The sequence below is a fragment of the Xyrauchen texanus genome, chromosome 6 (genome assembly GCF_025860055.1).
Source record: "Xyrauchen texanus isolate HMW12.3.18 chromosome 6, RBS_HiC_50CHRs, whole genome shotgun sequence".
In the NCBI taxonomy this organism is placed as follows: Eukaryota; Metazoa; Chordata; class Actinopteri; order Cypriniformes; family Catostomidae; genus Xyrauchen; species Xyrauchen texanus.
The window spans coordinates 16,518,476-16,546,425 of NC_068281.1; the positions used below are offsets into that span (position 1 = coordinate 16,518,476).

General features: G+C 38.5%; 1 protein-coding gene across 4 annotated transcripts; it reads right to left on the reverse strand.

Annotated features, from left to right (window-relative positions):
• Positions 1-262: 262 nt before the first annotated feature.
• smg7 (SMG7 nonsense mediated mRNA decay factor) lies at positions 263-27,846 on the reverse strand. Of its 4 annotated transcripts, none has more exons than XM_052128576.1 (23): positions 27,731-27,846; positions 26,122-26,153; positions 25,571-25,688; positions 25,245-25,377; positions 24,960-25,131; positions 23,550-23,621; positions 23,295-23,445; positions 22,913-23,048; positions 22,604-22,766; positions 21,633-21,789; positions 20,077-20,147; positions 19,911-19,971; positions 19,670-19,789; positions 17,410-17,827; positions 17,181-17,322; positions 14,925-15,289; positions 11,650-11,994; positions 9,268-9,417; positions 8,960-9,037; positions 8,439-8,592; positions 7,817-7,987; positions 7,553-7,707; positions 263-3,178 (listed from the first exon to the last, which is right to left on the reverse strand). In XM_052128576.1, the coding sequence occupies exons 1-23, from the start codon at positions 27,754-27,756 to the stop codon at positions 3,065-3,067; spliced, it is 3,504 nt and encodes a 1,167-aa protein (XP_051984536.1). In that variant the 5' UTR covers positions 27,757-27,846; the 3' UTR covers positions 263-3,064. The 4 variants fall into 4 exon arrangements, with proteins under 4 accessions (XP_051984536.1, XP_051984535.1, XP_051984538.1 ...); XM_052128575.1 differs by having other exon boundaries at positions 7,808-7,987; XM_052128578.1 differs by lacking the exon at positions 9,268-9,417.
• Positions 27,847-27,950: the final 104 nt, after the last annotated feature.

Below are 27,950 nucleotides of genomic sequence, written 5' to 3' on the forward strand. Positions count from 1 at the left end.
TCTATTTGTCCCTTCTGCAACAGCTCAAACTCATGGTAACAAACTGGATTGGCATAATAAAAGTAATAATTATACTTCGATCTTATTTAGCAAATTATACTGTTCTTTTTCCAAGTACAAATCATTAAAAAATGGCCTAATATATTAATGAAATGAATCATGTGTATGAAAATGAAATACCTATTGGCTAAAAAGTAAAATACTCTATAGACAGGTCATTGTGTTGTGAAGCATGCAGTAAAGAACAGACACCAGCAATGCATTCGAGGACATGGTTTATTTAATTAAAGGCAAAGCTGTTTTCAGGGTTTATAAGTGTCCACAAAGAGACAAGAACACAATAAATCAAGCCCATTATAGAAGGAGATATCCTCACCCCCAACTATTCCCAGACAAAATCATCCAAAAAAACATGACTGGATATCTCCTCCATCAAAAATACAAGGCATTCTGAAAGATGTATTTCATGCAGAATTGCAGAAGTGGCAGAATTAATTAAGGGTTGAGACAAATTTGCTTAGTAGTAAATTTACCTGTGCAGTTGCTGTCAAAAGCTGGCTGTTATTTTTTTGTTTTTTCTTTAGCTTTACCATTGGAATGTTATATGATGGCCCAAAGGCGCAAGGCTGTTGTCATTGTCATCAGCATTGTAATGTACATCACTACAGAAGCCACAGTTAAAAGATGGATACTGGACAACAGGGAAATCCACATTTACAATGCAGTGAGATACAAGGTGCCCAAAGAAAGAACATTCACACAAGACTGTGCACCACAAGTCCATCCAAAATAAAAGAATGTAAGATGTTCACAGCAATCAGAGCAAAGATTCTGGAACTCCTTGTTGAACAAAGGATAAAAAGATGAACAAAAGGGGCACACAGCTCACATTGAAACCTTGCTTTGCAGTTTTTTCAAATGATACTTTGACTTTAATCAATTTCTAGATTCCTTTTATTCATTTATTCATTCCTCTATTTTAATACAATTTTAAATGCAACAAGAGAAGCACAATCACACTGCAAATAGACACTTCATTTTAAGTTTGTCTTCAATAAAATGTTCTCTACTCAAAAATAAAAACACGCTTTATTCTCATCATACAAGAGATTATGTCTTTCATATAACCGTCACTGAACAAAAATGCCTTTGTGGTTTAACCAGGAAGAAATAACCAATGTAGACATTTTTTTTATAAATCTTTAAGCCTATCCAACATGAACCCCTGGCCCCAGAACATCTCTAACAAACAGTGGCACCCATACAAGATCATGCAGAGATCCTTGAAAGGCCTATTCAGTGCTATATCCTCTACTGAAAATCAGTGTAAAGAGTATTTTAGAACCCTTCGGTTTCAAAACAATATTGAATTTTGGGGGCAGACTCCAAGAGCATCCATGATGATGTGACCATTTTCCATCACACAATCACTTAAGCACTAGCAAAGCCAGGGCCCCTATTAAAACAGGGTAACACAACACTAACCTGAGGAAACCAACAAATTAGGTTACAAGAACATTTCTGCACGTTCAGAGACTATTTCTGAAGCTAGCGCAACTTGCTTGTTTACTGTTCTACAGTCCTATCAGAGGGCTTTCTTCAGTCTAAGCACAGTCAGCAGCTATTGGGACTTCTCTTTCAGAGGCTTCTGAACTGATCTGTGTACAGTGGCTGTAGAGATAGTAAATTGGCTGTGAGGCTGCTGTAGGAAAAAGGTTTTCCCCTGGCTTGCATCCCTTTCTGCTGACCTAAACAGCATTGCAACTGGACCCATTTGCCTAGTTTTGCCTAGCCATGATAGTGATGCTAACAATTCTTAAAACCGACAAAACAGGAGAAAAACACAACAAAAGGAATAAGAGAAAACACAGACCAGGCACAAAGAGAGCTGATAAAGCTTAAAACTATTAAAAAGGCAGAACATTAACAAAAGAAGCCGTTATGCATGTAAGCCAGAGTAAAGATTTGCTCAAAGAAACAAAGAGGAGAGGACAAGAGGGGGAGACACATATTCATATTCAATTAACTCCCCCGTTAGCAGTAAAATATTGAACATATTTACTGAATAATATTTCAGAGAGCTAAAACTGCTACAGAACAAGTCACAAAATACAGTACTGTTAATAATTGCAGTCTCTATTGCAGCTAATGATACTACATCCTACATCTATAGTCGAACCCCCAGCTCTGATACTGATTGAGCTATAAAAGTTACTATGAGCTTCATAATAGTTTGAATGCGAGAGGCAGCGCCCCCAGACTTTCCCCATCCCGTTCTCCAAACACATCTTACAAATCAACAGACTATACATGACAACACCATGGTCCATGCCCGAGTCAATCAATCTAAGGTCTAAGATCCATGTGCATTCTTTAGAAGCACACGTTCACACTGACTGCATCACTCTTCATTCATCCATCTTTTTACTTGTATTTTTTTTCCATCTAAACACAGCGACACGAATCCCTCCTCCGAGAGAATGAATCCAGACTTCGAAAAAAAACACAAAAGCAGTCCGTCTTTCCTTTTGTCCCTCATTTTCCACTTCTGCCCATCAATAAACATCCCTTTCTGACACACACAAGCTCACACAAACACCTCCTCCATGTGAGGTGTGTCAGTCACACAGAGTGATTCAAGCAGGTGGCATGAGGCAGTCTAATCCAGAGTCTTAAATCAGGGAGTCCGGATGAGACGGGGGAATGACCTTTTATTGGACTACCAGAGGTGGCAATCAGAGAGAAAGTCTCTGAAAGTTTTCCTCAAGAGTCAGTGTTCTGCAGCGGCTACGTGCTGAGCAGCGTGGCAGATCAGGTGCTTGCACGCCCTCGTTGCCGTAGAGGCACAGGGAGAGAGACAGAGTGAGTAAGAGAGAAAGAGGAGAGGGCAGCACGTCCCTCGTCGGTCAGGCAAGCGGTTCGTTTTGAGCCTGTCGCTTCACATCGTTTGCCGTCTCCAGCCTCCGCACGCAGGTAATGCCGGAAATTTCCGATTGGAGCTTGTGGTGTTTTCACCTCTTCTGTTGAATCATGTTTCACACAAGTGCTTTTCCCCCATGGACTCTCAGTGTGGTGGGTTCATGTTGCTGTGGCCGCGCTGTTGCTTCTGTTTCTGTTGCATCAGGAGCTGCTCCAGCGCAGACGGGCCAGGCTGCATCATAGAGCTCGACCAGATCGACTAAGGAATGAGGAAAGTAAGTGTGAAGGAAATTAAGAGAAAGAGAGAGAGGAAGTAGAAAACAATTGGAGTAAAGATAAGCAATCTAATCTTAATGCAGCCTGGGTCACATTTTCTTTTATCTTGCATAGCTTTGTTCATGGTTTATATCTAAGGGGATGTACCAAATATAATTAGGGATCCAAGCACTGAAGATGCTAGAACCTTATTGTGTTTGTTCTGAGTTTCTTCTTCTTTACTTTTCTGCCATAAAATTGTATGGGCATAAAAGTCCGTAAATCGCAGACACACCAAACTTGTCAGGATGGTCCCAAATGTGCACCACTACTCAGGCACACACTAAGGATTGGCACGAGTACTCAAGTACTCGTAAGTGACAGCAATGATTGATCATGAAAATGATGATCGCTAATGAAAAAGTGTTATGTGACTTCTCACTTAATTCGAAATTCAGTCACAACTACCTGACAACTCACACAAACGTGTCAAGGAGGGGCCTTATTTCCAATTTAGAGATTAATTACGATGTGATTTTCAGTGGTACCTTGATTGTCAACAGATGTTTCATAGCAACCGAACTGAACTAATAAATGATGCTGCCATGCTAGTGTTTGTTCTACAGGTTTACGCTAATCAAAATAAACTTTAATTAACCATGTTTTGAATGCCTGTCTCTTCAAACATTTGATAAACAAGTTTTATAGTCATTTTTGTCAAACTTTGACTTAATGTATATTATTTGGATCGTGATAGATGCTATTTGCAAATGCAAAAAGCAACAAACAGCATCATCTTTGCACTAAGTGCAAATAGCGATAGATGCTATTTGAACTCAAGTGCAAATAGTGGCAGATACTCTTACACCCTGTTTATATACTACATACAGTATAGTGGCATCACTGCAGCATTTTTATTATGTTTATTTGGTGTCCAACAGACACCCTACACCAACCCTTACCCCTAACCCTACCTTACAAAAAATAACCATGGTTTTACTAGTAACCATAGTATCAACATGGTATTTTTCTAGTAAAATCATAGTAACCACAAAATTAAACACGGTTACTATTAACAACATGTTACTGTAGTAACATCATGGTTGGTACATCAGAACTATACAGTTTCCACCAAAACACATGGTTACTACAATATTACTACAGTAAATCCATGGTTAATTTTATCCAGATCAAATCCTTCTCTCAACTCCCCGACATCAGGGTGACCAAATCACTGTTCTGAATCTCTTATTCATTACTATAAGTAGTATTATAGGAAATATTAACAGTAGAGACATGGGAAAAGGTGTCAAGAGGTGGGATTCAAACCTGTATCTCCAGCGTGAAAACACATACACATACCGTTGTTACACCCAGAGCTACTTCAGCTGCACATGGTTGTGCAGTTTGGTATAAGATCCTGTTTCCACTAGACTATTGGGACGCAAATAGTTATTTAGTTATCCAATCTCTTAATCCACTAAATGTCTAACACATTAACTAGTTTAATGTCTCTGCCCCATAGTGAAATATTAAAATATGCCTGCCTTCATTTGATCAGCAGTTGACCCAAAATAAATCTGTCATGCTGTCTTAAGTTTTGACTTAGCAGTTGTGGGCGCAGTTAGTGAAAATAACCTCTGAGATGAGCTATTTGCAATTAGTGTAAACTAATGCTCCGTTATTGTATCACAAAAGTGAACATCACTGACTCCCTGGGTGACAACATGTTTGCATGATGTCACACACACGTACATATATGCACATATATGCATACATACATATATATATATATATATATATATATATATATATATATATATATATATATATATATATATATATATATATATATATATATATATATATATATATATATATGATTTTCTTTTTTATTGAAGCAAAAGCGTTATTAAACATCTATATCACCCATGTGAAAAACTAAGTGCCCCCTTTAAGTTAATACCTGGTTGTGCCACCTTTAGTGGCAACAACTGCAACCAAATGCTTCCGATAACTTGAGATCAGTCTTTCACAATGCTGTGGTGGAATTTGATGTTCACTCTTCTTTGCATAACTGCTTTAGCTCAGTCACATTGGAGGATTTTCGAGCATGAACGGTCCGTTTAAAGTCCTGCCACAGCATCTCAATCAGGTTCAAATCAGGACTTTGACTAGGCCACTCAAAAACTTTAATTTAGCTTCTTTTGAGCCATTCAGATGTGGATTTACTCCCATGTTTGGATCATTTTCTTGCTGCATAATCCAGTTGTGCTTGAGCTTCAACTCATAGACTGATGACTGGAAATTCTCCTTTAGGATTTTCTGGTAGAGAGCAGAATTCAAGCACTAAAGCAGCAAAAGCATCCCAACACCATCACACTACCACGCCATGCTTGACCGTAGATATGATGTTCTCTTTGTGGAATTCTGCATTTTATTTATGCCAGATGTAACGGGACCAGTGTCTTACAAACAGATCCACTTTCGACTCATCAGTCCACTGAACATTCTCCCAAAGGGTTTGAGGATCATCAAGCTGTGTTTTAGCAAAATTCAAATGAGCCTTAATGTTCATCTGGGTTAGCAGTGGTTTTTGCCTTGCCACTCTTCCATGGATGGCATTTTTGGCCAGTGTCTTTCTGATATTAGAGTAATGAACGGTGACCTTTATTGACGCAAGAGAGGCCTGCAGTTCCTTGGATGCTCTCCTTGGCTTTTTTGTGACTTCCTGGATGAATCATCACTATGCTCTTGGAGGAATTTTGGTAGGTTGGCCACTTCTGGGAAGGTTTACTACTGTGCCAAGGTTTCTCCATTTGGAGATAATGTCTCTCACTGTGGTTCTTTGGAGTCTTCAAAATAGCTTTGTAACCCTTCCCAGACTGTATTTCATGTATTTCAATCACCTTTTTCCTAAGGGGCAAATACGTTTTCACACAGGCCCAGGTGGTATTGGATAACTTTTTTGCTTCAATAAATAACATTATCATTTAAAAACTGTATTTTGTGTTTACTCATGTTGTCTTTGTTTTATGTTGGATTTTGTTTTTATTTTTTTGAAAAAAATGTAGTATGATATATACACAGTAACAGAAGAAATCAGATGGGGCAAATATTTTTCCACAGCATTTTAGCATTAGTGGTCATGTTCCACAGGATTTTTCTTGTCAAATCTGATTATTTTGGTCATCTGTCCTTATGTGCTTGGACCCCGATAGCGGCCGCTTGAGGCTATATTTTTTTTTTGTTGTTGATATCAACAACAAAAGATAAAGGAAACTTTTCAAGTTGATGTGCCTATTTTTATCTTCTGAACCCATTATATTTATTATTTAGTTTATTTCCAAATATCAAAAATATTATTCAAAGAGAACATATACTACACAATAGGAAAACTTTGCCCATAAATTGTCCATAGTCCTTGGAGGTTCAGACTTAACACTGTCAAATATTCAGAAGTTTTAATAGGGTGATGTATAAATTTAATTTTTTTTGCTGCATATCAGTGTTGCTCTTTTCTTCATCAGTGCTGTTTATAATGTCAGACTGTCTAGCTGTTTGCGAGGTTTGGGTTCCTCAATAGTGCTTTAAACTAGAAAGTTTTAAAATGGATCACATCAGTTCTGTGATCTGCGCCGCAATATCTAGGGTAGGCCGGTTGACGCAAGCGTGCTCCAGAGATACAGTCGATTAGAGCACAGCAGGTAATTGACACAAGTGGCTCTGTGATGGCTTGCGTGAAAACCAGAGTTCAATCGCACTGCAAAAATATAGCGTTGAAGATGAGAAGCATATTTAATGCATCTAAAGCGCTAAACACAAAATTATAATTTTGCTTCGTATTTGCTTTGGCTGGCCAAATTTTTACTTGGGGAGCCGCCGAAGAGCTTTCAATGGAGATAGTCATGGCATTGTTCTTTCTCTGCTGTTTGTGACCCAATCCGAACAGACCTGCGACACACCAGTTGAGAAACACTGCCTTACACCATGTCCTTTACCAACTGGTGTGTCGCAATCTGTTCGGATTGGGTCACAAACAGCAGGGAAAGAACAATACCATGGCTCTATCTCCATTGAAAGATGTTCTGCGACTCCCCAAGTAAAAATATAATTGTCGAAGCAAAAATATATTTGTTCAAATGTAAGGGAACACACAAACTGATAAAAATGGATACCGTGAAAGCACTGTGTCGCTTTGGATAAAAGCTTCAGCCAAATGCATAAATACATTATTTTTTATTTAATTTTTTTAAATGTAACCAGCTACCAGAGAGTTTCCAGAAATGCAATATTTGTATTTTTTTTTTCTTTTTAAGAGTAGTAATAAAAAAAAAAAAAAGGAGTTAAAATCTATACGCTATGTGGAAAATGCTACCTTGAAACTATCAAGGAGGACAGAAGAGGAGTCTTCCATTGGCATGTCCTGGGCTCCCCAGCTGCTGGTTGGTGCCCCCTGGTGCCAGCTGTTGTTCTCTGGCACAGAGGAGGATGAAGCAGAAGGTAGGTAGTCAAACCCAAAGCCACTCACACCTAAAAGAGTGAATTCATACCAACCATTTACATTTTCCTAATATGATAAACCACTGATTTACAAACTACCCACACAGCAAGCACTCAAAAAGCTAATTACCAATATTACCCGTCTTTTCTGCCTTCCAGCGGTCAGTTCCTCTGCGGTCTCTGCTGTCGGGTGTCCCAATGGGTCCGAAGTTGGAGAAGGGCAGGGAGCTATGGCTGTGGGTGGGAGGGGACGAAGGCAGGCTGCTGGGGTTTGAAGAGTGAGGGGACTGGCTGGCTGGTGTCGAGTGATCTATCAAAACAGATGACACCAGTGTTAGAAACAGATCATTCATAAACTATTCAAAAAAACGTATATTACACTGCTTGATTAACAATTACAAAATAATGGCTATGAACGAATCATCATTAGGAGAGTATTTGTCTGTAAGCTGCCCAGTCTCCCTTATACCGTTTTAAACCCGATGACTTTTTTATTCCGTCTGTGGAACACAAAAGATAATGTTAGGTAGAATAACAGCCTCAGTAACCATTCACTTTTTACTGCATCTTTGAAAGAGAAAGGTGATCTAGGCTGTCATTCTGCCCAACATAATTTTTTGTGTTCCATGTAAGAAAAAGTAATATGGAATTGGAACAACATTAGTGTTAGTAAATGATGATGGAATTTTCCTTTTTTGGATGAACTACCTCTAATGTTCACATAATACTGTAAAACAACCTAATAAATCATGACATAGCACCTGAGCTAGCAGGCAAGGAAGGGGACCATGGAGTTCCTTCAAACAAGGAGTAGAGGGAGGGCTCCTGGTGCATCATGGGTGTATCTTGTTTAGACCCTGGTGCCATATTTTTACCATAGGCCTCACTAAAAATGCTGTTGTTCTGGTAGCTCTCCTGTAAACAACAATAAACACACATTTAAATCACACTTTTGGCCACTTTTATTGATCCAACAATTGAGTGAATGGGCAAAAGGGGGAACAGGATCCAAACTAGTGTTGCCCACATGAGCACCGTGGCTTAATGCATCTAGTGACCTACGGCTCTTTTATACAAGAATATATAGAGATGATGAAACCATCAGAGGTTTTTAATTTTTTTCAGTGCCTTTATAATCTGTAAGTGAAACTAAATCAACTGTTGGTCCTGTTAACTCAAATGTGATGTTTTAAAGGAAAACACCACCACCTGGTGTCTTTTTTTATCCATAACACAAGGGAGGCATAAAGTGTGTGCATGGGAAAGTGCATAGCAGCTTTACCTGAATGGAAAATCGTGGGAGAAGAGAGGACTGACCGATCACATCACCACCACTGTCCAGCCTTGACTGATTTGGCAACTAAAAATTTAGAGAAGCACACACAAAAAACACTTTAACCCTGTTCCAAAATGAAATCTCCCAACAAGATATCAATCAGACCGTTTTTACACAGAATTGTGTAATAACAAAATACCCATATATTATCTACAATAAATGATGGATGTATTCTAAAAAATCTGAATGAAAAGAGGCCTATATAAACTTTATCCTCTCCTGCCTGACGACATGATAGGAGGAGATCTACATACAAAGATGTTCCTTCCAGGAGCAGAGCTAAGAGGACCAGCCAAGGCCTGGTAGAAATCATGAGGTTTAGTAAAGAGCAGCTCCTCCTCCTCCTCAAAGTCCGCCAGAGTCTTTAACAGGTCTGGGGGCAGAAGAGGGGAGCTCTTGTTGTCCTAGTGAGAGACAAAGCACAAAGGGGAAGGAAGGAAAAAGAGAAAGGGAAGGGATAAAAGATACAGTATTTAAGAAAATAGGACACCTGTCAAAGTAGCAGCCTCTGAAAATCAATTCTATTCATAGCCATTGAAGTAATATGACTGACTGCAATGTAAATTAGTCAGCAAAAAACAATCTTTTAAACAATACCATTCAGGGAGTCAAAAATCCATTACAAAAGGATGCATCGTTTTTTTAATTGCTCTAAATTTCTTAAGATACAGTGGTCCCAAAAAAGCATGTGAAGACTCAAGTCAATTGAATTTCATTGCATTTGAAACCACTTAAACCAAACGACATCTGAAAACAAAGACCATTTCTTTTGCATTAAGTCAGTGGCTGAGTTCGCAAGCACATATGTGTGTCAATCTGACTAAAATGTACTGTTTACATGTCCCCTAAACTTCACAATCCAATACAAATATTCATTTACATGCGCATTACATGCATTCCCAAGAAAACTTCTGTGCATGCGAATAGCATCAGTCGTGGCGTTCTGAAGAAGCGGAGAAAGCTGAGAAAGTGAAAATGGCACCAAAAAACATAATTGGCATTTTGCTTGGTTGAGATTTATAAAAAAAAATATGCCAGAAAAGCTTTCGTCTTATGTTACTCACTGTACTCAGCAAACGAAGAATTAGAACCAGTGTCTAAATTAGACACTGACTTAATCATGTATTTGCCTTACGCCCATTCCTCCTCCAATCTAACCGCAGGCATCTCTGACTGGGAGTACGAAGAAAGGTGGGTGAGACTGGTCCTAAATGGAGTTTACAGATGCGTAATGGAAACTAAATAATAGTTATTTTAAGCAACAGCTGCGGACGGGTCACTACGCAAAAATCACATGAAGGCGGAACAAAGCATTTAATCATTCAAGAAAAAAAAGGCAGGCTATTTAAAACAGCAAAGAAGAGATGCTTGTAGTGTTAAATAACTGTCAGAAGAAGACTTTTACTCTTGTGCGATACAAAAACCTTCTGTGTAAAACCTAGATATTATTAATAGGCTATCTATATTTTTGAGTTTTTTTTTTTATTTTTATTCAAAGCCTATAACAGTGTGAGTTTTGGGGAGGATGTTAAAGAGATTTACTGTGTTCACTTTGCATCTGAGTGAAGTCGCATGCACACAATGGAACACAGAATTCGGTAATCGCACCTGCTGCTTAAAGTCCCTAATAATGACACAATGTTCTTTTTTGCTTTATGTGATGCCATGAAACAACATATGTGCCCTGTAGAATATTCAGTGCGAGCCTACAAATCCTTAATGAAGCATTTTGTCTTTGTTTTGTTCCCAAAACTTTGTTTTAAATTGTGTATAAACATACATAAGCACCACATATCTGTGCATGAGCGCAAAGTATTTTAAAATACGATTGAGAAAGTAGTCGGATTCAAATATCAAATATTTTTCTTTTAAACTGATTATTTTAGGTCTACACCACCCCCTTTAATCGGATGGAAGTTTCATTCGTATCCAGCTCAAATGGATCATTTGTGTTTACATGAAGGCTTTTCAATCTGATTAAGCTATCAGTAAGATTATAAACAAATTATTTGGTTGCAGGTAAACGTGGTTCTGTCTCTCAAGTTCACAAAAATAACCTATCAAGAGTAACCACAGGTGCAGTTAAAAAAAAATAAACTCATGGCATATTCCACAACTTTTGACAACCAATGAGAGTTCATATATTTAAAAATCAGAATTTTGAAAAATACATCTATATATCAAATTTATCATTTGAAACCAAACAACTTTGACAAGTTTTGCTTGAAGTGTGTGTTTGTGTGATTTCTTTCAAATAAATTCCACTTGGTTTGATATTTTGTTATATATAATGCAAAGACATTCATATAATAAAGAATTCAAAACATTTTGGGGCCACTGCACTTCACTACAGCAGAGATAGATTGTCAGAGGTGAAAAAGTGAGGGAGGAGATGAAAAATAAGAAATCATGCACATCTTAGCAAGTGCTGAGATCAAGTTTCAAGAAGATCCAAAGGGAGCTGTAAATCATAAACAGCTAATGCTGCAAATCAAGTTTATCATGTATATCTTACAAAGGCTAAACCTGTGTAAACCCAAGGAAAGCAAGGTGAAAACACATCTGACTGAGAATGAATCTGAAAGATTGTAATATGTAATACAACTGTCTACATATGGGAGGCTAAGAATGCTAACTTCATATGGAGAGCCTCTGGGCATGTTATCCTGGTCGGGGCAGAAGACTCCAGGCTGTCGTTTGCCCATTCTGTCCCCCATTCCACCCCTGCCCTCTCCTCCAATGTGGTACGAAGGCTCCCAGTAGAAATCCTGCACTTTCACCTCTGGAAACTTCATCTTCTTGTCCATGCTGGGTTGAGGGGGCTGCATGCTCATGGGGTGTTCGAAGAGCTTCATTGGGTCCTGGGTGGGCATGAAGAAAGGCTGTTTGACTGGCAGCTGCATGGGCATTTTCTGCATGGTGGGCTGAGTTTGGTGCTGGCTCCATATTTGACCAGCCTGTTCAGGCACCTGCATGTAAGGCTGCAAACAACAGAAATAAAGGGAGAGAGATTATCCAACAAATTAGCTGTAGCAACCGACTTTCAAGTAGTCACCATGGTAATCAGATATTGTCAGGGTAACAGAAGAGCACATATTGAACCTCAGCACCACAAGAGCTAGTGAAACAGGCAAAATGAGAGAGAAATTAGATGGTTATGCAGTTTATGTAACGCATAAACCCACAAAGGGGTGCAGTAGTTTAAAAACGTTTGGGGACCACTGATCTAGCTAGGTGACACAGATGAGGTTTTGTAGAAATTTCAAGAATGACTTGAAGGAGGGGGCTTGGATAGCTCAGCGAGTATTGATGCTGACTATCACACTTGGAGTCACGAGTTCAAATCCAGGATGTGCTGAGTGACTCCAGCAAGGTCTCCTAATCGACCAAATTGGCCCGGTTGCTAGGGAGTCACATGGGGTAACTTCCTCACAGGCACGATTAAGTGGTTCTCGCTCTCTTAAGTTGTGCGTGGAGAGTACCATGAGCCTCCACATGCTGGGAGACCCTGCGGTGTCATGCAAGCCACGTAATAAGATGTGCGGATTGATGGTCTCAGAAGTGGAGGCAACTGAGACTTGTCCTCCGCCACACGGATTGAGATGAGTAACCGCACCACCACGAGGACCTAGTAAGTAGTGGGAGTTGGGCATTCCAAAATTGATGAGAAAAGCAGATTACAAAGGCATTACAGTTAGAATGGGTTACAAATAATAAGAAAAAAATAAGCACTGCATCTCAGAGCTCGACATTAATGCATATCCGGAATAGTTGAAGGGGCAAGTGAAAGATAGCGAAAAAAATCAATAGCGAAAAAATAACCAGCTATATTTGTGTTATAGCCTAAGACCTGTGTCAATTAATACAACGTTCATATTCTTATTCTGCTGTTAAAATAATCTGGAACACGTAGGCTGCTGCAAAGAGTGGAAAACATCATGACGAAAGCTAAACAATTTTTAGCATACTGTTGACTAAAATATGAGATAATACTGCAAGATATTAGTGCAAATAGATAATCAACAGAAGAAACATCTAGAGAAAGTGAATATGGATTCATATAATCCAATGATTCAGTGCGTTGGGGATTTCCTATCTTGAGCTGCGTTTGTTGAATGCACGGAACAGCGATAAAATGAACTGCTTTAAAACCGGTCAATTACCTCACTCAAACGCCTTCATTTGTGTCAGCCAGGTAAGGACAATGTTTGCCACTGCTGTAACATTAAATCACTATAAGTTTTAAAAAAATTTTTAAATCTCTCCATAGAGCCAGCATAAATTTACCATTAAGCTTAACAAGCAAGCTAATTAGGCGTCGGCTCAAAATAGCATCATGCATGGTCGGAAATGCTCCCAAAATTCAATATTTGATTTGCTTGTGTTTGAGTTTTTTTTTTTATACATTGATAACATAACATAGTCAATCCCCTTTGGCGCCAGAGCGATCACCTGACTTTTACCCTGATAACAGCAGAAAGAAATACTCTGTCATTTTTGGTCATACAGATAAAGGCAAGACAACTTTCGAAACTATAAAGAGTTTACTTTTATTTTTGTACACACAATAACAGCAAAATGTTGTGGTAAACTAAGTGTAAAATAAAAAATTATACAGGATGCGCTTTCTGCTGTCTCGGTCTCCGTGAACTTCAGTCTGGAGCGCGTCATAAAAATTAACCAAAACTCAGCGTATACTTGCCTCGCAGACATGAAAAATAAATATGTCTATAGAAAGCTTGAATAGTCTACTTCTAAATGAATAAATTTAAATAGTAAACAAATATTCTCTGATTGTGTAATCCGTATGAAAGCAATGAGAGGTAGTCTTTCCCGTTTGAGCAAATTATAATTTTTTAAAGAAAACGAGCTGTGAATTTACCTCAGAAGAAGAGTGTGATCCCATACGGCCCAACCCAAAAAGTGTCTCACAAAAGTTAAAGGACATTTTGTCAAATTACTAAACCTATGACTAAAATAAAAAACTAACATTGGTTCTCAAGTAGGAAAATACGTGACTAACTGACATTTGAGATAGGAATTGAGCTATATGTAGCTAAATTCATTAACCATATTGAAACTGTAACTGCTAGCTAGGTTAAGTAATGTGCTAGCATAAGTAATGTGCTGTAAGAATGTTTGAGGAAAATAAAGTACAGTCTTGTCTCCTACGCCCACAAGAGGGTGCAAATGAGCGCAATGAAATGACATGACTTTTTTTAAAGTGCATAATGTTTTAAACAATCGTTCATAGATCAAATATAATTTCCTAAATGTGCACACAAGGGAATTGAGGCAACAAAAGTGCATATAAGTGGAAGAGCATCAGTAATATGTGAAAACACACTTCAACAGACAGCGTAAAGTATTATGTTAACACAAAATGGCAAACTGTTATTCTGAAACCATCCACTCACTCATACATCTACATATTGTTTGTCAAAAACAAAAGTCAGTCAATTTGATCTGCAGCAAGGGCTGAGCGTTTTTGTTGACAATGTTTCCAGCTGATTAAAATACATGCTCAGCTCTGACCGATGTGCCAGTAATACACTGTTTTTGTTTAATTTGCTCGTCATGACATTCTTGAGAAAACTCTTCGGGATGAGAAGACTGCATGTGTGTTCTCAAGTTAGATGTTGTGGAGTGATATAGCAGCGGTTTCTTACACAACTTAAATTACGTTGGTTTTGTCAACAATCTCGCCTTCGATACTCCAGAAACCGAAGAAGTGCCACACAGCACTTTTAAGATGTTTTGGTGTAAGTAAGATCCTCTCTGACTCAGAGTCCTCACTCTCTTTTTCAGGCATTTTTCAAATTATCAAAAAAAATGTGTGTGTGTGTGTGTGTGTTGCTAAAAATGTGATTTAGCAGTCCAACAGCAAAATATTGTTGAGCCAACTCATTACCTGCTGTATGCCGTGATGATGTGGCGGACTCTTGCTGAGCTGAGAGCTCTGTTTATTGGGCGATTGCTGCTGCTGCACTTGAAGCTGCACAGACTGTTGCAAGGCCTGCTGAGATGGCTGTGGAGGGGGAGGCTGTGTCTGTTGAGGTTGAGGAGGGCCTTGGTTTAGGGCCCCTGGTCCAGAGGGCCTCTGCTGGCTGTAGGGAATGTGTGAGGGTTTCCCAGGCTGAATCTGATTAGCAGACTGAGGGTGTGAGGCGGTCTGAAGAAAGGGTGCAGGTACGGATACACCTGTGGGGAAGGTAAAGCCTGGGCTCATGGAGAACGCCACAGGAGGAGGAATCACATATGCGGGTGGGGGGAAACCTGGAGGAAAAACACAGAAAGAGAATAAGCGGGTAGAAAGGTAATCACCATAAAAAAGGGAGACTATAAAGCAGGCAAATCAGACGCACAGACCTTTATACCCTTATCGGTTAGATATAGTGGGTTTTAATAGTAATGCACAACTCTTCGGTTTTCAGTCATTATTCAGGAGTGAATAATTAATCAAACCACTGCAGAAGTTGTTTTAGTATAAAACTACCTAAAAACCTCTCTAGATTTATTCATAAAAACAAGAAATGAACCCACTTTATATTAGGTGTCTTTAAGGGATAGTTCTCCCAAAAATGGAGTGGTGGTGGCATAGTGGGCTAAAGCACATAACTGGTAATCTGAAGGTTGCTGGTTCGATCCCCACCAACATTGTCTCCTTGAGCAATGCTCTTAACTCCAGGTTGCTCCAGGGGAACTGTCCCTGTAATAAGTGCACTGTTAAGTCGCTTTGGATAAAAGCGTCTGCCAAATGCATAAATGGAAATTCTCATTTACTCACCCTCATGCCATCCCAGATGAGTCTGACTTTCTTCAGCATAACACAAATTAAGATTTCTTCTAAGAATATCTCCACTCTGCACGCTGTGAATGGTGTCCAGAACTTAGAATCTCCAAAATTCACAAAAATCAGCATAAAAGCAATCTACAGTGCATCCGGAAAGTATTCACAGCGCTTCACATTTTCCACATTTTGTTATGTTACAGCCTTATTCCAAAATTTATTAAATTCATTATTTTCCTCAAAATTCTACAAACAATACCCCATAATGACAATGTGAAAGAAGTTTTTTTGAAATATAAGACTCCATCAGTTAAATCCATGTCTTCTGAAGCAATATGATAGGTGTGGGTGAGAAACAGATCAATATTTATGTCTTGTTTACTACAAGTCTCCTTTTTCATTCTTCTTCATTTGTTTTTAGCAATTCACATGCTTTGTTATTTTACCATATCACAGGGCTGGTCAAAGGTGGAGATATACAGTTAAAAAAGGACTTCAATATTGATCGGTTTCTCACCCACACCTATAATATTGCCTCAGAAAATATGGATTTAACCACTGGAGTCTAATGGATTACTTTTATGCTGATTTGTGTGAATTTTGGAGATTCAAAGTTCTGGTCACCATTCACTTGCATTAAATGGACCTACAGAGCCGAGATATTCTACTAAAAATCTTCATTTGTTTTCTGCAGAAGAAATTCATACACATCTGGGATGGCACGAGGGTGAGCAAATGATGTAAGAATTTTGATTTGTTTTTGGGTGAACTATCTCTTTATAATGTACTTATGTGCATATGTGTTGTTGTATTGTACTTACATTTAAAGCCCTGCATTTAGTTACATCTGCAGTTACACTTTCAAACTTACCCGTAATCCTAACCCTTGTCCAATCCTTACGCTAAACCCTAACACTACCCATACCTCAAACTCAGTAGCAGCATATGTAAATCTTGTAAGAATTTTGCAGCACAACTTGTATTTACACAATTGTAAATACAAGTGCATTGTATTGTATGCATTTTCATGTTAGTTCATAGTAGTTAAAGACTCCTAATATAAAGTGGAACACAAGAAATACATTATTTGCCAATAGTTTAAGAAAAATACAATTCTCAAGTATGAATCCGTTAATTTAATAGGTCTAAAATTCTACAATTTAGTATACATATAAGAAGAAAAAAGTTTGATGCAGCCCAATGGAAGATTTTGCTTTGAGCCATTAAGCACACACTTGAAGAGTACTTTTTGTCTAATAGGATGAAAACATTAGATGACAGCTTTTGCCAACCAATGGGAAAACAAAGAAAATAATCACCGAGTATTCAGACCTTGAACTTATAATTATTTTAGTCTGGGTGTGTGAGAATGTGTACCTGGTCTGCTGGGCAGAGGGGGGAAAGCTCCTGGGTGGTGTATGGGGATAAACTGAGAAGAGCATGTGGTTTGAGTCTGTGTGACCGGAGTCTTCCTTGCTTCAGACACTGGAGTCTTCCTCATCTCATTTTGAGTCTTCACCTTCATGCAAAAAGACAGCAGAGTTTGAATGCTCATACATTTGAATAAGCAAAATTAGGTATAAATTCCTCTGTGATTCTCTCTCACCTGTTTTCCCGCATCTGTTGCTTTATCGTGACTGTTCTTCTTCACCTCACTCTTCCTCTTTCCTTCTTTCTTCTGCTCATTCTTCCCTTGTATTCCATTTCCTTTATTAAATACAGCTCTGTCCTTCCCACCATCTCTCTGGTGCTGGTTTCGGTTCTGTTCTCTGCTCTGCTCACGTGGTTTGATGTTCTCTTTGAAGGTTACCACAGGTCTTTCGCTGCAATCCAGGCCGCTGTTCTGGTTCTTTCCGGCAGACAGGACTGACTTCAAGCCCTGGGTGCTGTCATTAGGTGTCTGCTCACCGTTAGATGACTCCTGGAGGACAGGTGTGTCCTTTTCCTGTGGCTCTTCCACCACCATCTCTGGAATATCCGTGACGAAGAGCACAAACCCATCGCTAATGCGACATTGGATCAACCTGGAGAAGCACATTTAAATTTCAGGCCTCGGTCAAATCAAACCAATCCATCTTTCTATGTAAGCAGCAAACAACCACAGCTACAGAGTGAATTTAGAGCATCTATTGTGTAAAACAACTGTTAAGTTCAGCAATAATTTACTCGCAAGCGCTTTATTAGGTAAACCTGTACACCTACTTATTCAGGCTTGATTCATGTGTCCTTCACAAAGACAAATCTGCCCAATTCCTGTCTTGTTGAAGCACCCCCAGATCATCACCGATCCTCCATCTGGTCATCTAATGGTTAGACAGAGACCTGGAGAAGCCTTCAAGCCACAGTGTCTTGCAAACACTGTGAAATTTGGTGGAGGATCGGTGATGATCTGCAGGTGTTTTAGCAAAGCTGGAATCGGGCAGATTCATCTTTGTGAAGGATGTATGAATCTAGCCATGTACAAGGTTATACTGGAAGAAAACTTGCTTCCTTCTGCTCTGACAATGTTCCCCAACTCTGAGGATTGTTTATTCCAGCAGGACAATGCTCCATGCCACACAACCAGGTCAATCAAGGTGTGGATGAAAGACCACCTGATCATGACCCTGTTATGGCCAGCCAATTCACCAGACCTGAACCCAGTTGAAAACCTCTGGAATGTGATCCACAGATGGATAGCCACAAACATCAAACTAAGCCGAGCTACTTGAATTTTTGCACCAGGAGTGGCATAAATTCACCCAAAAGCAATGTGAAAGACTGGTAGAGAGCATGCCAAAACACATGAAAGCTGTGATTGAAAATCATGGTTATTCCACCAAATATTGATTTTTGAACTCTTCCTTAGTTATAACATTAGTATTGTGTTGCTTAAAAATGAATATGAACTTGTTTTCTTTGCATTATTCGAGGCCTGAAAACACTGCATCTTGTTTGTTATTTTGACCAGTTGTCATTTTCTGCAAATAAATGCTCTAAATGACAATATTTTTAATTGGAATTTGGGAGAAATGTTGTCGGTACTTTATAGAATAAAACAAAAATTTTCATTTTACTCAAACACATACCTATAAACAGTAAATCCAGAGAAACTGATAATTTTGCAGTAAACTTAACTTTTTCCAGAGCTGAAAAATAAATGATCTCCCAGCTGGTGCTGTTAATTATACAGGGAAACCTTTAACAAGGTACATTAGGAAAATATTTATTTTATTAAAATATTTATTACTTTTTCATCATATTGGGTCACATCTTGGCTTTTTACAAATTAACAAATGAATGTATTCAATCAATAAATATTATATTTCATATATTATTCTTGTTACATATTTATTGACAAAATTGCTAAATTTGTACTATCACTATAAATATTTACTTTGATTTCTTGAACTGGTTGTGCTACAACAGGTACCGTCTCTTTAACGCAAAACAAAATTTCTGTAAACAACGCCTTTAAATGGGTGAATCTTAACTAGAGAGGACTCAAATGGCTATACCTCATCTGTGTGATGCATGATTTGATTTAAATGTTTTTTTGTAGTTGTTTTTGATCACCAACTGACTTTAAAGAACAGAAAGGGTAATAAAAGTGACCGTATTCAATGACAAATGGGTTGGATGGATCTTGTCTAGTGCGAAAATTGGTTGCAAATGCAAGTAATTTCCTCTCATTGTAGTAGAGGGTTGCGCACTGAGTGAAAGATTAATCTTGGGATTTAAGCATCGACATCATTCAAAGGGAAGATCACGATTAATCAGAAAAACTATATTTTTACCCACCCCTACTTATTTAAATAGGGGATCCAAAACTGAAAGAATGATGACATGAGCTGTAAAATAATTATGAAAGTAAAACAAAGACTCACCGAGGTTGGTTGTCAGCCACCCACTTGCCCAGGCTAATGAGTCTCTGGTGTCTGGCATGAACTAATAGGCTCTCTTTGCCAACAATGACACCCTGGTGCCCTTGAGAAAAGTCTAGCATCCTGGAACATCGTTGTATTACATCATTTAGCCAATAAATACAGCTAAAACTTAAATTAAGTTAAAAAGAACTATTAAATTGTTGCAATTATATTGAAACAATTTAATAATGAGAAAGGTTACCGTAAAGCAGGCCGGAGGGCCAGAAAGCCTTGAAGCTCATACTCCTCAGGAAGTGGAATCACTGTGAATCAAACCAAAAAAACATGACCATTAATGTCATTCAAATATTTAAAACCCAAATACACTTCTAAAAAGAAAAGTAAGCTTGAGATTTAGCACTCACTACCTGATACATTTGATACATCCTCTTCTTTGGGCTGAAAGCAGTTCAGGATGGACACCAGCCATGGCCAGATGCTATGAAATACCAAAGATGAGTCATTTTTAACAAATCATAATCAAGGCTCAGGCAATCTGAAGTGTAATAATGGAGAAAATATTAAGGTGCAGTGCTGAGTGGCTTGTGCTTTTACAGGTTCAAGCTTTAAAAGCAAATTTACATTCAATAAGTATTATTCATCATCATAGATCATTGTTCTGGAAACTGGTGTGTGAAACAGCCCTATGTCTGTTTCTGTCTGCCTCTCAAGAAATTATGGCCAATGGATTGTAGTAGGTTAATAATTGAAGGGATTATGCAAATCATGGATGAGGTTAAATCAGGCTTTTAGCATGAAATCAAAAATAGTTTTGTTGCTTTTAGTCCATGTCTATTAGCTTTAAGACCATCTATAGGACTGTATACTTCTGTAAGTTTACAAAATTAGTTTTAAGAAGATATAAGCATTTAAAATCTGCAATGTCTCTCTTCTGTCTAAAATGACTCCATGTCATCCAACATGAACAAAAAAACATCCATGACTCATACAGAGATTGAGAAACATTGTCCAATCTAATGCTTTCTAGCACTAAAACGCACACTCCCCCTGCATCTTTTCAGCGTGCCTGGCTGTGTTCTTACACGTGCTGATAATACCTTCGAAGGGCACTTTGAAAGGAACATAATCCATGCTGCAGGGTCGTTCCAAATAGAATTTCCAATAATAATCACTTAAAAAGTGAGATGTAAATGACCGTTATCACATTTTAGACATCTGAAGCTCTCCGAAAGGAAGGTAATTGTCTATGAAGGGAATCGGGATGATCATTTCTGATTGGAACATGGTCAGGGAGTTAGATGCAATGAACGTGTATGAAGATTATTTTTAATGCAGCCATTTTCACAGGTTTATTTGGATGTACAGCTCAGTGTTGCTTGTTCTATGTTTAGTGTATTGTGATTCAAAACATTGATATAGTCATGTTTTATTTTATTGTTTCTCATTAATCTGCATTGACTTCAGCAATGGCTTCAGCATTGTGAGCAAAGACCGCGATTTGCTGTGCTTGTTTGTAGGCAAGTCATGTAGAAACGTGCTTAGTTAGATCATTGTTCGGTTCTTAGTCAGTGTAGTCAATGGAAAAGCGGACAAACTCTGTATTGAGATTACTCCTCAGATTCTGTACCAGTTTCACTCTGTAGCAGCAGCACATTAGACAGAGGGAATGTGTTTGTATGAGGTGTGATGAACGCTATAGCCTATTGGCTATGTTTTATGGGGAAAAAAAATTATTGGTTATTTCTAATGAAAATTGCACTTTTCAAGGCACTTCACAGGTATTTTAAGAACCACTTAGAAAACTGGTCCACTAGCAAAAGTTCCCCTCCAAATCAAAGCATACTGACATTGCAAACTTAGCCATTTTAACAAAACTTACTTCACTATGAAACCGACATAAAACGTACATTTTTGTAAACAACTGAGAAATATTGTGGAGGAAAAAGTAGAAAGCCTTTCTTACTACTGACGCTTGTCCACAGCACTTTCATTAAACACACTGGGTCGAAGCCTTAGCCAGTCCAGGGACACTTTGATGGCAGGAAGGGGGCACTCCCCCATGATCTCCTCACGGTTCTTATTGAGTAATGCTCGGCTTAACATCACACCCAGGAAAGACACTAGAGAGAGAAACAACTACATTACTACATTGTTACAAGCTATTGCTTGTGAGGCTGAGCTACTACCTACTTTTCCATTTGTAGGATTTATTATAATTGTTCTCTATAATTTAAAGATTAAAAAATGATATTAAAATTCAGAATCTGGTAAGAATTTACAAAAACATACTATATATTAACATTAGATAATGTATTAGGTATCATGATTTAACAATAAGCAATTTTTTTTACATGTATTAATCTTGGTTAATGTTAATACATCATATATACTGTATACTCGTTCATTGCAGGGATGGGCATTATAGATACTCGACTATAGAGTTTTTTAGTCGAGTACTCTAACGCTAACCCACAAAAAAATTTAAATACATAAATAATCTGTGTTATTCACAAATGTTACCAAGAAAGGTTTCAACAAACAAACTTCAACAAACTTTGAAATTATTTTGGAAAAAATTAAATGAACCAATTTTAATTTAATTCTCATAACATTTCATTACAATTCTCCAAGCATTAATGACTCAGTTGTATCAGCGAGATTTGTTGAGAGGTACAGAGGGAAGTGACAGTTTTTCAGCATTGCCTACAGCAGGCAAATGCACAAAAAAAAAGTTTGCAATACTGGAGTAGTGTTTTTAATGGTCGATAAGTTGGCTCTGAACAAGTACACGATTACTTGTGCACATCCCTAGTTCATTGTTAATTCAAATTATTTAATAATGCAGTAACTAATTTTAAGATTAATCAAATCTATACCAGCTATTTTCATGTTTAATGCCTAGCATACATATCAGTAACACAGAGTAGGACGTACTGAAGAGGCCAAGCAGTTGGATCCAGCTGATCTGCTCATCCGAGCTGTAGCTGTGCTCATCTGCCTCATTGCTGAAGTCTCTGAGGTGGTGCAGTTCAAACAGGTTTATAACCGTGATGTGGACCAGCTGCTGGGAGCTGAAGGCTTTCTGGAGAATCAGTCTCTGTGGAACGATTCAGTATATGGGAATATTTGAGTGCAAATTCTAACATAGAAATACTAAAGGGAATTAATTGTGCCAAGTCAATATTTCAGAGATCTCAATGCCTTAGTGAAATGAAGAGCTACAGCTGGTGTTTTTGCCTGTACCTGGAACTGCTCCTCAAGTTTCTCTCTAAGGGTATTGAGTTTGTCCAGGCTTTTGCAGAGATAAACATGGCCGTGGAACTTGATGAAGGCCTTAATGAAATCAGATACGCTCCATTTTGTTTTGACCTCATCACGGCTGCAAGTTAACGAGACACATATGTTGAGGTATAATAAATCATTTATTATAACAAAAACAAAATGACTCTGGGTCCTAAATTGATAGTATAATATGAAAAATATACCTTACCCACAATTTATCAAAAGATCACAGGACTTAATCTAAATAGCTCGAAACTCTAATGTGTGCAATCTTACTGTACATAACCCTGGATTAAATGTATAAATTCTGTTGTATGCAATCCATTCAAAAACAAAATCTGACCTCTCAAGAGCTTTGGAAAGAGCCTTCTGTAGATTGGTAGAGGCAGCAGGAAAAGGAAATTTGACAGCAATGCTCCTGCAGTAGTAGAAGATTGTTGTGAGGTGGTCTCCTTTAGAGGAGGCCAGTATAGCCAGTTGATTGTAAGGTTGACCTGAAGAGGGAAAAAAACAAAGTCAAATTTACAGTGTTTTTATTTATTTATTTTTAATGGTAATGTGTCTGAGAATGTGTGATAATGCACAAATAGTGACTGACCATTTGAGGGAACAAGTTGAGCTGCATGTCTGTAGTATGACTCAGCTTGGCTGGTTTGGTTTCGATAACGTGCTGTGAATAGTATGAAGTAACATATAAACTTTAAGCAAATAATCCTCTCATGCTTCAAATATTTTCTCCATTTCCACGTTTCTAAATACAATAACAACTTGCAATATATTTCAAAGAATCTAACAAGATTCCAAATTATATGTTAAAGGGATAGTTCACGCAAAAGGGAAAATTCTGTCATCATTTACTCAACATGATGTTGTTTCAAGGCAAAATGTTATGTACTAACAGCCTCAGTCACCATTCACTTTCATTGGATAATTTTTCCATACAAATAAAGTGAACATTGACTGAGGCTGTCGATCCCTAACATTCTATGGAAGAAAAGTCATAGAGGTCTGGATGGGCCTCAAAAATGAAACCAGAACCCAACCCATACCTGAGATTGTGTGACCCAACCCTACCTGACTGGTACAGACAGATTTGAAGCCCGAAATCGACCTGAGATAGACTCTATACTATCTTAATAATTTCTTGTTCAAGCAAGTATTGTTGCAATAGGCAGTACTTCAAAGCACTGTGGTGGAAAGACACACTCCTCCCTCTCGTTATCATTGCCCCACCTTTAAGGACCATCTTTCAGCCAGGCTCACAACAGGAGTGGGCAGTTAAGAGGAGTGGTGTAATTGAGGCACACCTACTGTGATTAAAACATAGATTGCGCCTTTCCTAAGGGAGCCGGCTTTTATCTTTTTGTGTGTACACACTGGCATCCTTGCAGGTCCAGGAGCAGAGCGGTGAGGGTACCGGCCGAATCAGACGCGCCGCAGGAACCTGCACCTAAGAGGCGCGAATTAGATGTAACGACAGGCATGGGAGCACATATTGTGGCCGATGGGTAAGGATGCCGGGCCACTCCTCCCCTCAAACACCACAGACTACTAGGAAGACAGGCCACCACAGAAGCCGCCGCCCCTCACACCGCTGAACCTTAGAGGGGCACGCATGCGACCGTCAGTCCCCTATCACATCCTGGACCATCCCATGGACAAACCCCATGCAATGCGAGGGTGTCTTAAGATACATTTTTTAAACTAAGTTCTTTTTAACTTGATATGGTGTCTAAAAAAAAAAGACGCTGAAGAAACAGCGAGAGGTGGTGCAATGTAGTCAAAGATTTCCATCCAGCATGTGTTTACATAGGAAAACGATGAAAGAACAAAGCAGACACCACGTAAACATGTTCAGTTAGAACTTCAAAGTAGGGTCCAGGTTGCAGACCTCTAGAAAATCATTCAGGTTTGGAATAACATAAGGCGAGTAAATGATAGAATATTCATTTATTAATTTCTTAAAAAGCAGTTAGCTAAAATGTAAATGCATCCTCTGCAGGCTCACCAATATCTCCAAGATGGACGAGACAGTGCTGGCAGATGTAGGAACAGGAGCTGGGCTGGGGCTTCACTATGGCACTGGTGCTGCTCTGTTTATTGCTGATGATCCCAAGCTGAGATGATTTCACACGGCAAGGCAAGTCCACATTAAACACAGTGCACAGCTCCTGCAATAACTGAGTGGAACAAGGAAGAGATCATTACAATCAGTCATGTGACATATGGCCTTGAATTAAGTTATCCACATCTATCTACTAAACAATGAGCTTTGTACAATAATGCAACTTACTTGTGTGTAAAATCCACTAGCTGCCTCAAGAAACAGGGAGAGATTGGCCTGTACTTCACTTCTATTGGGGTTGGCCCTGTTCTTAGCTTGACTCTGTAGTGTTGTTATTTGATTCTTAAAAGCATGATTCCAGCTGGAAACAAAAGTGTTTGGGGGATAAAATGACAACCAGTCAACCAGATATGTTCATCGGGATGCAAAAAAAAATCAACTGACTAAGCAGATAAATAAATTCACAAAACCAACAGCTTTGCTAGTTTCATGCATCACTTGATAAAGTAAATTATATAAATCAATAGGCTATGTATTTTCACTAGCATTCATACAGATCTTGTTCCACTTTCTTGTCCAGAGCATACTCCAGGTCGGTAACCAGCATCTTCTGGTATAAATCCTGAAGAGCCTGTCGTGATGTCCAGACCTCCGCCGCACCAAGCTTTGAATCTGCACGACACAGGGAGTGGAACATGCTGAACAGCTAATTCTGCAGTCACACTGTAAAACGTGACTGTGTCTAACAGCACCTTTCAGTTAATTTGTAGAAAAATCTGCATGTCTTAGTAACCACATTCAGTGCTATGGTTACCAGAGTGAATGGGTTTTGGGATGACAAATATGAAACATGGCAAAAGACTCATAAAGCTCATAACTAACAATAACAATTGTTGAAAAGCACAATATTAACCGCTCTAAAAATCATATAACAAACATCAGTGCATTGCTCTTATGTAATTATTTTAAACAGGACAGGTTAAAACAATAGTTCAAAATAGCACATTAACATATTATAAGATACATTTACAAATGCTTACTTTTGATGATGACAGTTCTAACTAAAACTAAAATTTAGAGATTAAACTTTATATTTAGAACATACCTGTCATGTCAGACTTCAGAGTCTCTGCCTGCCTGCTCCAGAGGAGAAATGTATATGTTAATAACATTGCACAGTAAATGAGGAGAGAGAAAAAAAAGAGACATGGGCATGCTCTGCTTAACACATCTCTGGAATGAGCACAGACTATTGCAGTTCAGGAGGCCCATTCACATGTTGAAAAATTTGTCCTATGAGACCAATAAGCAAAACGTTATATTCATAATGCACAAGGCAACTTTTAAGGCAATATAATGGTATATTGCTTTGAATCTGCCAGAAAATCAGAATAATGTCAAACACCTTTGTAAATAACAAACTTGTTTGTGTATGTATTGTGTGCCAAATAACACTAATTGGCTTGTGCATCACCCTGTTGCCAATGATACAATAATGATATGAAAATATCACCCTATACACATCACCAAAAGGATTTGCTCTTAAGTTTAAGGTACTATTTGATGTAACAACAAATTCAAAAACATTCTGCCACTTAAAAACACAACACAATCATTTAATAATAATGCCAATCAGATGTGTATGCTATTGTAAATTGTTTGTGTTGTCATAGCTTATCAGCCCATAGTAAAACAGAGGGAGAGGTAGTAATACTGAAACAAGACCTTTCAGATGGAGAAGTGACAGGAGAAAAGTCCCCATTATTTAACCCAAACAATGCGAAAGCTATGTTGTTTCCAAAGGGAACCAATATGACCCCAATCTGATACTCTGAAATGCACATCTCAGCATTAACCATCCTTGATTTCCTCCAAACAACATTAAGTAGCCTTCAAAGCTTACCCCTTTGCTCATAAAAGGCTGACATTAATTCAGCAACCCATTGCAATTAAAGCAATACTGCCCAATGTTCTGTCAAAACAACCCCTCTTTCACATGTGGGATTGCATACCATTAAAATCGATGCGCGCTATTGAAATACCATCAATAATATGACCAAAACATTTTGTCACACGTGTCATTAACATAACCAAATCACCGGTTTTAAGGAAAGGTGCATATATTATCAGTACTGTCGCCTCTCGTTCGTCACTGGAATACATAATTAAGCCTAAAATGAAAGGAAAGTGGAAACAGTTACACGTCAAATATGCTACATTTGTAAATACGGGGACAATACAAAGGCCTCTTTTCGAGACAAACCATTTAAACCATTTAGTGACCAGAAGCCGAAAGTTCGGGTCACTAATGTAACCAGTTTAACAGCGAGCGTGTGTGACTGGTTTGTTTTCTTATTTCATCCAGTGGTATGTTGATAGCTAAAGCGGGCTAACATAGCACAGTACTTAGCGTGCACACTCATAACAGCTAGTATAAGTACAAGTATCCGACTTAGATCAATGAAATATCCATATTTGCTTATTTAAATATCACAACTAATCCTTTCTGACTATACGTACAGCAAAAGTCCGCTATTTGTGTTTGTTTACATTTTCGCTGTCTCGTTAAGAGGCTAGCACGCTAACTAGCCTAGCGTCAAGCACTGACAGCCAGTGCTAGCAAAGCAACATTCCGATCAACTAGATTCGGCCTCGAAGATAAAAACACACCCTCTGTCACCAATTCAAGCATGGTATATTTGAATTTTACCAACCGTAAGTATTGGGCGCAGAGGTTCATCCTGTCGGATCGCCGGACTTTTAGACAACGCCAGGTTCACAAGCTAAATCTACTCCCGGCGCCATATTGTCCATAACATCGTCATGGTCCAGACGTACACAGAGATGCGCGCTGAACCCACGTCACAGTCCCCGCCCCCTCACTCACCTACAGTTATTACATTTCATCTATGGTCTGACCAGATCCAGAATACA

Excerpts from the sequence above, each read along its gene's own strand:
- smg7 (XM_052128575.1), bottom strand. The coding sequence starts at position 27,756 with ATGAACCTCTGCGCCCAATACTTACG. Across the intron at positions 23,622-24,959 it reads CGTCCATCTTGGAGATATTG|CACGTTATCGAAACCAAACC; the intron begins GTGAGCCTGCAG and ends TACTATTCACAG. Across the intron at positions 17,828-19,669 it reads GTGGCTGACAACCAACCTCG|GTTGATCCAATGTCGCATTA; the intron begins GTGAGTCTTTGT and ends GTGCTTCTCCAG.